At 43.1% G+C, this 14,359-nt stretch overlaps 1 protein-coding gene across 2 annotated transcripts in view; it reads right to left on the reverse strand.

Moving 5' to 3' along the window:
* Positions 1-3,818: 3,818 nt before the first annotated feature.
* Positions 3,819-14,359, reverse strand: part of beat-IIIc (beaten path IIIc) — a 65,520-nt gene continuing 54,979 nt past the window's right edge. Inside the window, exons 3-7 of one of the 2 annotated variants that reach the window (XM_017251827.3) lie at positions 11,892-12,103; positions 9,018-9,153; positions 6,776-7,041; positions 6,317-6,452; positions 3,819-6,253 (exon numbers count right to left, since the gene is read on the reverse strand). In XM_017251827.3, coding sequence (XP_017107316.2) covers positions 5,970-6,253; positions 6,317-6,452; positions 6,776-7,041; positions 9,018-9,153; positions 11,892-12,103 — 1,034 coding nt within the window. In that variant the 3' untranslated portion in view covers positions 3,819-5,969. Of the gene's footprint in view, positions 6,453-6,775; positions 7,042-9,017; positions 9,154-11,891; positions 12,104-14,359 lie in introns of both variants that reach the window. The other variant, XM_017251826.3, reaches the window with a different exon arrangement.

Here is a 14,359-nt window from a genome sequence, read left to right on the forward strand (position 1 = left end):
GTGTCTCCTTCACTGCGTTGCACACTTTTGACCAAAATTATAATACCCTCTGCAAGGGTATAAAAAGGGATATGGTGTGTAGTAGCCAAGACATTCAATTTTTTGTAGTAGACACTGCAAAGACGTCTGCATTTCCCATTTGGCTATGTTTCTCGATCCAATTTCATCCAAAATTTTATTTGTGAGAGCTTGAATCGTGGACGGCGCACATAAATTTCAATTAACATAAATTTAATGTCAGCAGACAAAGTTGCGCCACGCTCACACACTCGAATAAATAGCATTTTCAATTATTGTCTGGTGCAGAAAAGTTTGTCTTTGGGACCCAGTCCCAGCCCCTTAGAAGGGTCGTCATCCATTCCCGCCCTTCGGGTGCAGCTCTTCTGGATCTAAATGCACTTGACTCTGGAGAGGTTACAGCCTGGCTGGAAGGCGGAGGCGAGGTGGTGCGTGGCACTTTAAGCCGCATATAGCAAATGGTCAGAGGCAAAGCAAATTGCTGAAAGGCGCTTATGCAAAGCGATCAAAATGCGAGGCGACATAAACCGAAAACAAGAATCGAAAGAGGTTGGATGGGCTGGGAAGGAAAATCCCAACCCCAAGGCAGTAAAACCAATTTGAAATTGTTATTTTAAGCGAAAGTAAATCGCAGAGAAAGGATTGTGCGAGGGGTGAGTCGTAAAAAATCAAATATCGGTTGAGTATGCCGCCGCTGTAGATGGCATCAGCCATTTGTGGCCAGATAAGCAGTCTCCGGGACACACCGCATCCACCCACCCGGCCTCCCCTTTGTTTAGATATATGAAAATGGCCCCAACACATTTTCGCATTTCGGCCCACCCGCTGCTGGCCATAAAAATTCCAGGTAACGAAATGTATTTTCTGATGAAATCAGCACTAGATGAGGATGCGTGTATCGGTATTGGGGTAACTGTTTCAGGCTCCCAGTTAAGGTCTGAGAGCTGGGTCCGAGCTGCAAATCTTTCGAAGCCAATAAAAATGGCCAACATAATGATCCCAACAACAGTGGCCTCGATAAAATGTAAATTGGGGCAAGGATTCCGCACGGAACTGATTTTATTTCAGCCGACTATGGCTTGGATTGCTGTGATATTGGCTAAAAGGTGTAGTCACACAAAAGGTAAGTTAAATTTAAAAATTAGGCTTTAAATGTGATGTAATCTTTTGCTTTTATTAATAAACTTAAAGCCATTATCTGCATTGGTAGGCCAAATTGTTAAAACCGCAGCTCGGCTTCCGCAATTGCGATGCTATTTTTCCCAACACGTAACGGCAATGACACGAAATCATTTCCATTTCCCCGGACAAAATGCCTTTTAATGGGCCGGACCCAGACCCGGACCCGGCCCAGACTTTCTACACGCTAGATGTGTAGAAATTCTGTCCAGAACCTATGTATATAATTTACGGCCCGGGCAATGGCGTATGATGTGCCAGAAATTGCAGCACCCCAAGGACAGTCGGGCACAAAAAAATATATCTGTATGTACGGATGCGGACGGGAAGGCAGCAATTTTTTATTTATTTTTATGAGTAATTTTGTTCGTTGCCACGCATTTTTATTGCAATGCAAGAAATATGATTGTAGCCACTGGAATTTCGTCAGATTGTCTCCACAGGAGCGGACTTCCACAGGAATGCGGAGAATCCAATGCGAATGACAATGGTGTTTGACCAAAATAGATTTCTGGAATTGAATGAATATTAGGATTTGTGCTTCTATTTGATTTTGAAAGGCGAAGATTAACTATCCGAGTACGCTGCGCACCTGAAAAGCTCGCAAAAAATGGAAAAAACCAATGCAAAAGGAAGAAAGCATAGTAAACAAAAGGCAATTACGTGACGGCGACAAGGACAATGACAACGCAGGCTCGTCCTGGAGCAGTCGGGACAGGAGCTGAAGTGGCACGTAATCCGGCAATGGGGCGTGGCCAATGGACACTGGCAGACACTTTTATTGCAAATCATTTCAAATGCTGCAAATGATAACAACAACCCAACGAGACGACAACAAAGAATGACAGCCGGCAAAGTGACATTGTGTGGATCGCCCAGTTTTCCCCCATCAGCTCTGTCCCATTCCCCGCACTGCCCGCCTGCATGGAAATCGATTCAAGGTGCAATCATCCTGTCTGTCGTCCTGCCACCGATAACTGAAGCGAATCGGGTAATGGATAAACAATATGGACAGCAGTGGAAAGATTGCAGATGCTTAAGCCAGAAAGGTGACAAGGAATGTTCTCACCTCGGTCTCTATTTGTCAGAAGGATTTAAAGGATTCATCTTCGTTTTGCTGCATTTTTAGATTCAAAATACTTGAGAAGCTCAAAGTTTCTATTTGGTTTGAAGTATGATTTCAAATGAAAACCAATTGATAGCCTCGATTACCTTTAGAAAAACAATGAAAGTCAAATTCAACAAGTCTCTTGTGCAATTTGGGGAACCCTTCATCCGAACACCAAACAAAACCATCATCCTAGGAATGTGTCTCAGGCTCGGAGCCCAAATTGCATATTCCTTCCAATTGAACGAGCTCAATTAAACTTTCGGCCATATCGCCATCAGTTTTTAACAGCTTTCCCCCTCGTGAGACCACCCACCTCAGTAACTTTCGGCATCCCGATTTGTATGAACTGGAGCTTAACTTATCATTGGCAAATGGGATGCCAGGACGGCAGGATACCAGGGCAGGCAGCCAGGCAGGCAGGATATCGGGCTGGAAGGTGAGGGGGCAATCAAAAAGTTTACCTGTGCCGCAAATTGATGCCGTCTTATCTGTGCGAAATCAAACATGAAACTTTTAAGCCCCACACAATTGAGCTTAATACGCCGAAAGTATCTGCCAGATACAGATACACATCGTCGGGCTGGAACTACAGCTTAAGTGGAACTGGAATTATGGCAACCGAAACCAGGAATTAGTCTCATTTTCCTCCCGAATATCCCTACAAAATCTGCTCCTGTCTGTCTTTTGGGTGCTGACAAATCTGATTTATGTGACATTTGATAGCTCCGGATAGCAGGTGGGAATTTTTTCCCAACTGCTCATTTGCGGCCATTTGTCGACTGGCTAATAAATCTGGGTAGTCATCTCCTGGCTGCCTTGTATCTGGCAGCCTCGTATCCCTGCATCTCTGGCACTTATAATTTGTTTGGCTTTGTCCTCGGAATTTATCAAATGTTCTTATGGTATTTCAGTGGCAGCTTATTAGTGAAGTCCGGCCAGGACCTTTTTCTTCTTTTTGTCTACGCGGCTGAGGTGCGACTTAGGGATAAGCCGGAAGATATTTTCTATTTATTTTTTGTCCCTGCTGCCAGAGCTTTGCTGCTAGTGAGCAAATGAAATTTGGCAGATTCCTGAGCTACACTAAGGAAATTTGTTTCACCCCCATTTAATAAAGAAGAAATGTTTTTCTTTAGATTGGCGAAATATGTTTAGTACTTTTCACCCCATTTTGGGTACAAGCCATCTGAGCAAGTACACATATCTATTCATTGCATTGCTCTCAGTGTCCTTTTTTGTTGTGTTACTGCTCCTTTTTTACTGCTAAATGTTTTGGGGTCCATTCGCACTCCCCCGCCCAGTGTCCTTTTGTCGTCGAAGGTTGTTGTCACGTTCGCCGAGAACATTTTCACGTATTTGAAATATTTTCTTAAAATTACCCAATTTTCTTTGTGTTGCATCCAGCTGAAATAAAAAGAATCCTGCAGCAGGACAAGTTAACTTGCCAGGCTTTCCCCAGTAATTGCGGAGAGATATGAGTCTCCTCCAGGATTTGAAAATAATCATCGCTTGATTTCGATTTTGAAACAAATATGTTTATTAATGAACTTCCACTCGTTAATTCACAATTATTCAATCGGTTCGATCTGTGGGGACGGCGAATAAGGATCGCCAGACCCCACGAACGAGGCTTAAAGATATTTACAGAGACTTGTCCTCCTCGGCCGACCAACCGATGGCAGTTAAATTCAGTTGAAGTTACTTTATGGCATTTGATTTGAGTTGAGTTGTAAATAATTCTTATTTGCATATTTTGCAGCTTGTTAGGTTTGAATTGTTTACGTTCACATAGATTTAATCGTATAGATTCGAATGCATTCTTGGTTTTATTTCCTTTCATCGTTTTTATACAGCTAAAAGTTGTTATTTAAATACACAAATAATTTACACTTACAATTACCACACATTTATGTTTTGTTTTTTTTTCGAATTAACGTTTATGCAATTAATAGTTTTTAGTACTTCTGCTCTTGCATTATTTTTGTTTTTTTGTTTATTCCATTATTTTTTGTCAATTAAAGTTAATGGCATCGATATTAAATAAGATTTTAAAAACAGTTACAGTTGACAACAATGCAGATTTATATATGTATGTGTGTGTGTCGGTTTTTATGTATAATTATATAATTCTAGGCTTAAATTCGCACTCACACTCGCACCTCACGCGGCCATGCACTCGCCATTGCACACAATTAGCATTTGAATTACGCTCATCGATATTCAAATTTTAATTAATATATATTTCTTACTTTTAAAATTGGCGCTCTTTTTATATTTTTATGGAGTTTTTTTTTGTGTTTTGTTCTATGTTTTCGGCTGCCATCATGCTGGCATCTTAACTCTAATTTAGTTAGCTCGTAATCGTATTTACACACAGAGTTTATGGACATCGAGGGGAAAACAGTGTGGAGTTCATGGACAAAGACTTTCCTATTTACACAATACGATTTCAGTTTCAGTTGATTTGATTCTGTTCAATTTCATTTAATTCGAATTCAATTGAATTTGAATTGAGTTCAACAGTGGTATTAAGGCTTCATCACAATCATTTTGCTATTGTTTAAATTTGTTTCATTTTTCCATTACTTTCGATTGGCTCTTTTCGCCTGACCTTTGCTATTGTTCCTAACATTTGGCTAACTAAACAGTTTACAATTGAACCCGGAATGTTAATAGTTTACAAAGGGAACGGGGTACACGGGATACGGGATAATTAAACGTATTAAAGGACACGCACACCTACGCAGGACATTCGCTTTTAGTTAATACCCATTAAGACTTTGGCAATTCATATAAATGTACGATATGTTTTTGTTAGTTTTAAGACTTTTCCAACAGTCACCAAGTTTAAATTTCTAACTTTGATTTCATTTTCTCTCATTCATATTTTGTTTAGAACTAAGTGCGTTTTTGGTTTGCATTTCGTGTGTATCTTAACTACAGATAGCGTTTATCGGATTTAATTAATTACATGTTTGGATTATTCAATCAGTGCTAGAGAAGAACGAAAACGCTATTCAAATGATTCGATTTCAAAGCATATTAGTCGATTCTAGCAAATGCTCTTAAGTCCTTAATGGAAAGTGACGCAAATGTAAATAAAGGTATCCTTTCAGAGCTATTGTTGGCGAAACATTAAATCCTTATGCGCACTGAACAGATGTTACATTCTAGAAGCTAAGTATTTCTTTATGGTTATTTATATTCTTTCTGTAAACTCGTAATTTTTATCCCAACTTCTGTTGGAGTTCTTCCAAAACTTTGCTCAACCTTCGTGTGATATTTAATTGCTGTATGTGTATGGTGTGAGAGTGGCTTAAAAATTAATAACATACAATACAGTTACATAAATATATGTATTAAGAATTAACTATTTACAGTTTTTTTATATTTCTTTCCACAGTGGACGACGTCCACCTCTCAACATTCTTCGTTTTCTTCCACTAAAGTTTAAACATTAAGTAATATTAATAAGATTCCATTTCTTTACAAATTAAATTCATAAAAGCTTTTGTTAAGGGCATAAATGATCTGAATTTAGTTGGCTTTCTTGTTTTGTTTGGTATCCTTCTGTATCCTGGTTTCTCTATGCGAAGCGAAGACGGAAAATCGGTGAAAAGTGTGTCTGTTGTGGAGGGAAAGCGCCACCTGCGGCTTAATGCAGCTACCGCGTAGCCACAGCGATTTTTCCCGACTGCGTCGCGGATTTTCCACAGCTTGCCCTTTGATTTTCCTCCTTCCGGCTAGCCAGCAACTCACTCGCCTGCGGCAGGACATCACCTCCCTCCGCTATCCGAGCCACTGCCCCTCCCATCATCCCGTCCATGGCGTCGTCGTCCTGTCGTCGTCCCCCGGCGGGGCCCGCCACGCTGGCCACCGCCACCGCCAGTGCCACCATCAGTAGGGCGAGGGTCGTCGGGCCGGAGGGGGACGGAGAGGCGGAACTGGCTGCATTGGGATGGACGAAAAGCGATAAGATTTTGGTCACAAACAGTTCCCGATAAGACGTACCTTGGACGGGGTCGGCGCGTGAGTTGCTGGCGAACACGGTCTCCCTCGATTCGAGCACGGGCGCCTTCTGCGGCCGGTCGCCCTCCACGGACTCCTCGTTGCTTCTCCAGTACAAGGTCGACAACGAGGCCACGCACTGCAAGATGCAACAGAGGGGTATTATCTAATTCTGTTATGAACTATACAGTCGAACTTCCCTAGCTAGTGGGTCTATCTGAATGATTTTTAGGATAAAGGATCAACTTAAAATTCCCCCTTCCTAGGTGGTCTTGAAAATTTCTTATAATTAAATGAAGAATATGTGCAAAAAGAAAAATATAAATGAAATAAGTAACTACCACCTTCTTCATATAACAAACAAAAGTATAAACCAATCACCATTTAAACATCAAGTTATATTTCAAAATATCAGCTCAAGAAGTTCGACAGTATTGGTATGCAAATGCTATCAGGACTCACCTTCAGTTTCATGTCGCCATTTCGAAAGTGCTTCTGCTCCACCCGGAACTGGAGGCCCAGCACGGAAGTCTCCAGGCCCTCGCGTCCCGAGACAATGGTGTCGTATTTCCTTAGCTTCTGGGGCTCGGCGATCTCTCCGTTCACGAACCAGGAAAGCTCCACAGCGGGCTTGGACCGTCCGGCAGTGCAATTGATGCGAACATAGTCTCCAATCTGGTAACGCGGCCTTCCTCCGCTGATCTTGGGCGGTCCTTGATCGGGTAGAGCTTTAAGTGGGAGAGTAAAAACACATTTTTAAAAACGCAATTCCAATTTGGTAGTAACAGCTCTGTGAGGAGGGGTAGGAGTACAAAAGGAAGGGTGCTGGTAACTGGATTCCGTAATAAACCTAAGCCGCCACAGGAAAAACAACGGAGCGATGGGGAAAATTCAAAGGGACAGTAAAGTCAACGGAGCGCAGCCGGAAATTCAATAAAAGTTCCAGCCGCTGATGCACTACGGACATCGGATAAAATTGCAAACAGCACAAAAATAAGAGAAAAATGCGATAAAAATAAGGAGACCCAATAAAAGTGCCTCGCTGAAGTGTCAACACCCTAACGATAAATGTGAAAAGTTTATTGAATTTCCTTTCATCCAGTTTTATTGCAAGTTCAGATAGCCATCGAGGCCCATGTTATATTTATCGAATTTTAAGAGACTTTTTAATTATTTTAATATGAGTTATAGGCCCAAGCTGGACTTGTCATCTGATGGACTCTTCTCGTAGATATCTGGATTCTGAAAACGGAAGCGGAAATGGTTTCGACTTGATGTTGGTTTTCCAGTTGTTGTTTGCCAAGGGGCCCCCGAAAAAGGCGTTTGGCGAGTGGGTGGCAGTCGGGTGGCTGGGTGCTGAGCTGTGGCATATGCCCGGCTCGTTCTGCTGCCGAAGCTTTTAAAAACTTTGATTGAAAGCCAAACAGAAACAGCCGGGACCGCAGCAAGAGCAGCGGCAGCAGCAACACAACAAAACAGAAAGCCAGGAAACAAAAGCACAACAAAAGCCCCCGGTTAGAACAAAGACACAGTCCACACTAAACAATAAAAGGGAGACGGCTCTGCTGGACGGAGTGGGTGTCAGATGGTGGGTGGTGATGTCCTGGAAGGCGTTGAAGGGCCTGGCTCAGAGCCACGCCCACGCAAAAGTTTTATAATTGAACAAACGAAATGTCAACGCCAGTTCAAAGCACCAGTCCCCACTGCACGTGTATAAATAAGTGGGGACTGAGGCCGAAAAAGGTTATTGTATTACACTGATAAAAATTCAATTTTTATTTTAATTTCACAAAAAATATGCAAAAACTATGGTTAGAAATACTGGCCAAGTTTTAGTATATTATGTGGAATTGAAACACTTTACTTTTAACAAAAAGTTGTTTCTTCTCTCAAGATGTTGTTTTGTTTGTATTTCCAGTTAGTGGCGGCGTCTTAAGCAAATTTTTGACATTGCCCCGAAGGATATTCGGGCCTGACAAGATCCGACGGACAGACAAGTTCCGAAATTGAGTTAAACTGTTAAGCCTTGGCAAGTTACGCTCGGGGCTCGAGAGCATCAGGACTAAAGGAAGTTCACTAAGCTTATTTGGCATTAGAAGCATGAAATCAAATGAAGCCTGTCAAATGCAGTGCAAATGCTTTTTGACTAAGTAAACACAATTCCGATTGAATAAAGCTGATTGGGTCAGGCTGCTGGCTGCTATTCGCCTGCCGAACCGGCTACAGTGTCAGGTGAAAGTACATTGACGCCTTCTCATCCGAGAACCAAGGCCGGTTAAGGAATTAGCTTGGCGGGGGTGTTTGAAATTCTGCAACTGATTGGTTTGTGTTCCCTTAAGTTATTAGCTGAGATTATATTTTAGAAAGTGCATGCTCATCTTTAAAAATCAAATAATTTTATTACTTAAATCGTACAAATGCACTCCTTTTATTTAGAGTTAATTTAAAGCCCATTTTGCCACAAAAACTTTCAAGAGTAAATGTCAAAGTCAGTGTTAGTTGGCGACAACCGATCCCCTCCATGTCCCTCGGACACAGCCGCAGATTCTGGGCCAGCAGCCAACCAGTCGGGGCCAAATGGCCGCAATTTCTAATTAGAGTTATAAGTTTTCGCCCGACTTTCAGCTGGCTATGTACACACACTTCTGGTCACAGGGGTATAGGGAGTAAGGGCAGCAGGGAAGTCAAAGGGCTGGGTACTTACACACAACAACCATGTCGCCATGTTCGGTGACCGTTTGGAAGGAGGGCGCCTCGCCAGAAACCTCGCACCGGTAGCGTCCCGCCGACTGGAGATTGACGTTGCGGAGCGCAACAATCGCGTCACTCGAGTTGTGCAACTGCAATTAAAAATGGTAGTGAAAAGTACGGTTAGCGATGGAGGAAAATAAAGTGGATAGGTCGAATCATTAAACACCCTTTAGCAGGTAAATAAATATACATATATTTTTGGCTCCCGATCGACTTCTCTCTACTGTCCTCTTATATAAAATATTTATAAGGTAGTCCCAGTTGTATTTATAATTTGTATAATTAAAGGGTATAAAAAAAGAGTCCTGTTTAAAGAGGAAATCTGTTGAATAATGGCTGCCCCGGTGATGGAAGATGGTTAAAATTAATGTAACGAAAAGTGGGGAAAGTTGCAATTCCCTCTCAGCCCCACCAGGCCCCTTAACTCTTGCTGTTGTCATTGGCAGTTTCATTGGCATCGGCCAGGGTCGTGGGCTTGGACAGAGGCGGAGGTCCTGCAGCCACTTTGGACGTTAATGTAACGTAATTGCTTTTGAAAACTGCCGCAGCAGCGCTTGTTTTTCAAGCTGCCGCTTCTTTTTTCTGCGTTTTTTACTTGTTTTTTTGTAAATACCTTTTAAATGCCCGAGATGTCCAGCCTGCACCCCGCCCCTCGGAAAGTATCCCCCCGGGAGGGTCGGCGTTGAATATCTGACCAAAAAAGGGTTAGGCAAATATTTCACTTGAACTTTAAGCCATTAAATCCGGGTCTAAAACGGAGGGATTTGGGGGGCAACTCGGGTAGGGATTCGGGGGCTAAGGAGATCAGTTGCTTGTTGTTTATCCAACGCCTCCCGCCCCACCCCCACCGCACTTTGTTATCTGGCCAAGCAGAAAAGTGCACTTTGTTATCTTTTATTGCGCATTCCTTCCCCCGCCCCTCTCGGCCTCTTGGCCGTTGTTGCTTTAACCTAATTTATAGTTGGCCACACAAACACACGGACTCAGACACAGACACGGAAACGGACACGGACAGGTAGAAGAGCTGAGCCCAGGTAAACCGCACGTCTAAGTCCCGGCCGGCCAGCTAGACCAACTATTTCCCAACTGCAATAAAACAAACCAAAACAACAGCAACAGTAGAGGGGGGCTGGGCTGGGGATATATGTATCTCCCCTCCTCAGTCACTCAAATCGATTATGCTAAAACAATATCCAGCAAATGGAGCTGAACACACAAACCCTGGCAATCGCGCCCCAGCACACATCCGCATCAATTGGTTATCGCTAACTGGCATCTTCTGTAACTCCCATGGTGCGATACCTCCTCTTTTAGTCCGACATCAAAAAGTTCACCGCCGGGCAGCCAAAGGAGCAGTTCAGTACAGTGGGATAAACATTAAGTACAAGAGACAAAATATTGCTACTACTAGACTATAGATAAATAATAAATATTTACTTTTTCAGTTAAAAGAGAAAAGGTTTTCAATTCTATTGCCTTGCTTTAGGCCTGAATAGCTACACTTGGTTGGGAATTACAAAGGCAAACAGGATAGAACTTCTTTCTAGCCAACCCTTAGCCCACTGTACCTCCAAAACGGAAATCGCTTTGCGGTAATGTGGAGCGTGTATGGAGTTTACTGTACGGAATGCACTGCGGCGGCAATGGTGGGGCAAACGCGTTTTATGGACACTCTCTGGGCCACGCCCACTACAGCCAGCAAACGCAAAAGCGCAACTTGAAATATTTATTGCACTTATAGAGCGACGGAGACGGACGTGGGGTTGGAAAAGTAGATTCACTTTTTCGGTAGCCGATTAGTGAGGGGAATGGCGGGATGCGAGGGGGAAAATGCGGAGGAAAGCGTGGCATGTCGAATGCAACCATCAACTGGCGGCGATTGTCTGCTCACGTGCTTATCTAAACTCGCTTTTGCGATTCCTGCCATTTTCCAAAAACCTCGTTTTCGCCCCAAAGCGATCCCTTTTCCTCTTTTTCCCAGGAAGTGTCGGGGCAGGGAGGATGTTCCGAGGGAGGAGCGGAGCATGGGGCTTAGTGGGCCAACGTCTAGTGCATTGTTACGTGCCAAAGTTTTAGTGGCAAAAATAATGGAGCAACGCCTGCCCAAGTGCCCTGCGCTCATTCTCATTCTCGTTTTGCGGTCGATTAAACAGTTCGATCGGTGAATGGTTTATCTATCTTAGCATATGTTTGGCATGCCATCTGTATCTGCTCTCGGAATTGGGAGAAGTTTCGGCCAAGTCCATAAAAAATAAAGTTAAAGTTTGAAACGAAAGTCGATAAGACTGAAGGAAGAGATTGAAACTTTGTTGCTGGCTTATTAGAAGTTCATTTAATTTGTTTTAAAGTATAACTCTTTATCAGCCTTGACTAGTAACATTTTTGCCCCAACTTGTATTCAGAGTTCCAAGTACGAGGACATATAGTGGAGTCTGTGGCTTTGTCTTTGAGTCCTTGTGCTGCAGTCGCTGTCCTACGAAGGTAAAGCATTGTCTTCAAAACAAGCAGTCACCTACCCTATCCTGGCAGACTTTCCTAACACACACGCAGGCTATAAAAAGGAAACATCAAAGCTAAGGACACACAGAAACAAAAGCTTTTGAGTTTCTGGATGGAAGGAAGATTTGCGGATAGTACTATTTTTCCCAGTGCCTCCCAAAGAAAGAAGTATCCTGCGCACTGCATTGTCGTTGCGCCAGTCACCGCAAAAGTATGCTACGTTATTTTTAATGCTTAGTTTTAGTGCGACACCACCCAAACTTTTCATTGTTTTCTTTCCCATTTTAGAGACGCGTAGCGAGGACTCCGGGGTGGTGGCAATACTCACATCAACAACAACACCTGACAGCAGAAAGGTCTGGGCGGGCGGCATGTCCCGGGGCACGTAGCGGTAGAACTCGTTGCCATCCTTGTACCATTTGACGGAGTACAGGGCCTCGCCGTCCAGATCGTAGAGGCACTCCAGCTGCGCCGCGGAGCCCTTAATCACGTACTTCGGAATGCGAACCTCGGCCAGTCTCAGGCCAGCCACGCTGATATCTGCAAAGGATGAAAGGACGCGATTAGAGATTGCAGAGACATTAAAACTTCTTATTAAATATTAAACAGATTACACATCCGATGTTGGCTTAATCAGTTGGGTTTCCTCTGTTTTTTTAAGCTCATTTAAAGCTTTAATTCACTGAGTGGGTTTTTGTACAGGTAGTGGCTGATTGATTTATGTTGCTGGGAATTTTTAATTAATTACCAAAGTTTATTTGCACTGGCCGGCCGTGTCAACCGAAGCACAAAATGAGCGATGGCCTGCCAGGCCGAGGGACCCTTTATTGCATAATGTATACTTTTTATAATTTATAAAAAACACTCTCTTGTTTTCATTTGCTCATCAACTCCTTTTTCGTTTAATTTGTTCGAGTGCCGTGGCGGGAGTGGGTCGTGTGTTGTACAATATTATAAAGATTAATAAGTCAATGTGCTGACAGGGAATGATGTTTTGGTCGAGCAACATGATTGAGGGAGCGATTGATAAACTGATACATCTATGTATTGAGGTGGGCGGACTACTTGCTCGGCCCACTTGGCCTGACTCTTGTAACGTTTTATGGCAAACTTGTTTATTGTCAATATTGACAATGAAACAAGCTCACACACAATGGCTAGAGGACGGGTGGGGGAGTGATATATTGAGGATGTGCAGGACACACACCCATCCACTCCATTGCGAGCTTGTGCCACATTATTACATCGCCTGTGGCTGTCACTCCAAGGAGACGACGCTCACTTGGCTTTCCCCAACTTTCGGTTTTCCGCAGGATCTCCCACCAATCGCTGCCCACATTACAAGTGTAATAAAATGTGAAAGGATATTATTGTATACATAGGCACACACACGCGCGCACACATCCCCAAGTCCTATATCCTTATCCGTCAGTATGACTTGCAATTGTTGTCCTCCGATTGACCTAAGTGCAGTGTCATGTCCAGCCGAAGAATGGCCGTTGAGAGACATTTTAGCAATGAGTTTTTCAGCTCCGCATCCTTCAATTAACTTACAGAATACCCAATCGAAGTGATTGAATTACAGAAGAGGAAATAAGGTTAAATGTCAAGCTAACAGATGAAAATCGAAAGTAAATAGTGCATTTGTTACACGAATAAGATGGTTCCAGCTAATTGTTGCTTAACTCTTCAGAAACACACGTAAGGAGGCTTAGAGTGGAGCACACCAAAACCCACCTAACAAGCCAACAGGATTGCCAATATACCATCCTTTCGCAACAGCCAGGCAGGATATATGTACGTTCCTGTGTGCATTAGTATTTGCATTTGTATTTGTTGCCAAGGAGATGCCACTTCCCATCGACCACCCATCGCCTCGAAAGCTCATTCACGTTCAGGTGAGGCTGCGAACAGTTCTTTAACCAGCCACTTGCAGCAAGTACCTTGCCACAATTTGCTGCAAAAGTTTCGCCAAGTGACAGGCAGGGTGGCTCCTAGGTGGGGGACTCACCCAGAAGGGAGACAGGGACATTAATGAGACTGCATGGGTGAAGTTTTTGGTAGAGATTCTCTCCACAAGGACTACGCTCTGCGTGCGGAATGAACTCCTTTGGCTGGCATCCAAAACAAAGGAAAAATTGCATAAAAAGGAGAATAGGTTAAATAAATACAGGAAACGGAAAACAAACAAAAAACTTTTATTTTATTTAGTTTTCAGGGGAATTTGGGTTACAAGCTCCTGCTGCTTTCATTAATTTCGCTTAAGAGTCGAACTGCAAATGGAACTGTGACGCAAAGGCAACAGCATTACAATAAAAGGATATATGCACTGTACAGGGGGTCCTGACGAATAGGACGTCCATTAAATGAGTATATTTTCAAGGTAAGCCATTAGGGGATCCACTGTAGCATCAATACAGGCAACAGCCGTTTCAACGAAACTTTCTCTTTTGGGTAATTTCAGTAACTTTGTCATTTGGGCGCCTCGCCTTGACTCGCTCACAAACACACACCAGAAAAAAAGCTACACCCACCAGCACACACACACACACACGGCGCATGCAGAATGTCGACAGGACACACAATGGCTGTTCTTGTATCTTTCGATTTTTGCCAAAGTCAAAGTCGGGGCTCGAGGGGAATTAATATGCTCAGGCTGCAACCTTTGGCAAGTGAAAAATCAATTTCCCATTCTGACAAAAAATAATAATAATTTAAAAATTATTTATTATAAAATTAGGTTCTAGGATTGCAGGTTTTTAGCTCATAAGTCATTGATTTTATTCCTCTAACAGA

This window comes from Drosophila bipectinata, chromosome 2L (genome assembly GCF_030179905.1).
Source record: "Drosophila bipectinata strain 14024-0381.07 chromosome 2L, DbipHiC1v2, whole genome shotgun sequence".
Lineage (NCBI taxonomy): Eukaryota > Metazoa > Arthropoda > Insecta > Diptera > Drosophilidae > Drosophila > Drosophila bipectinata.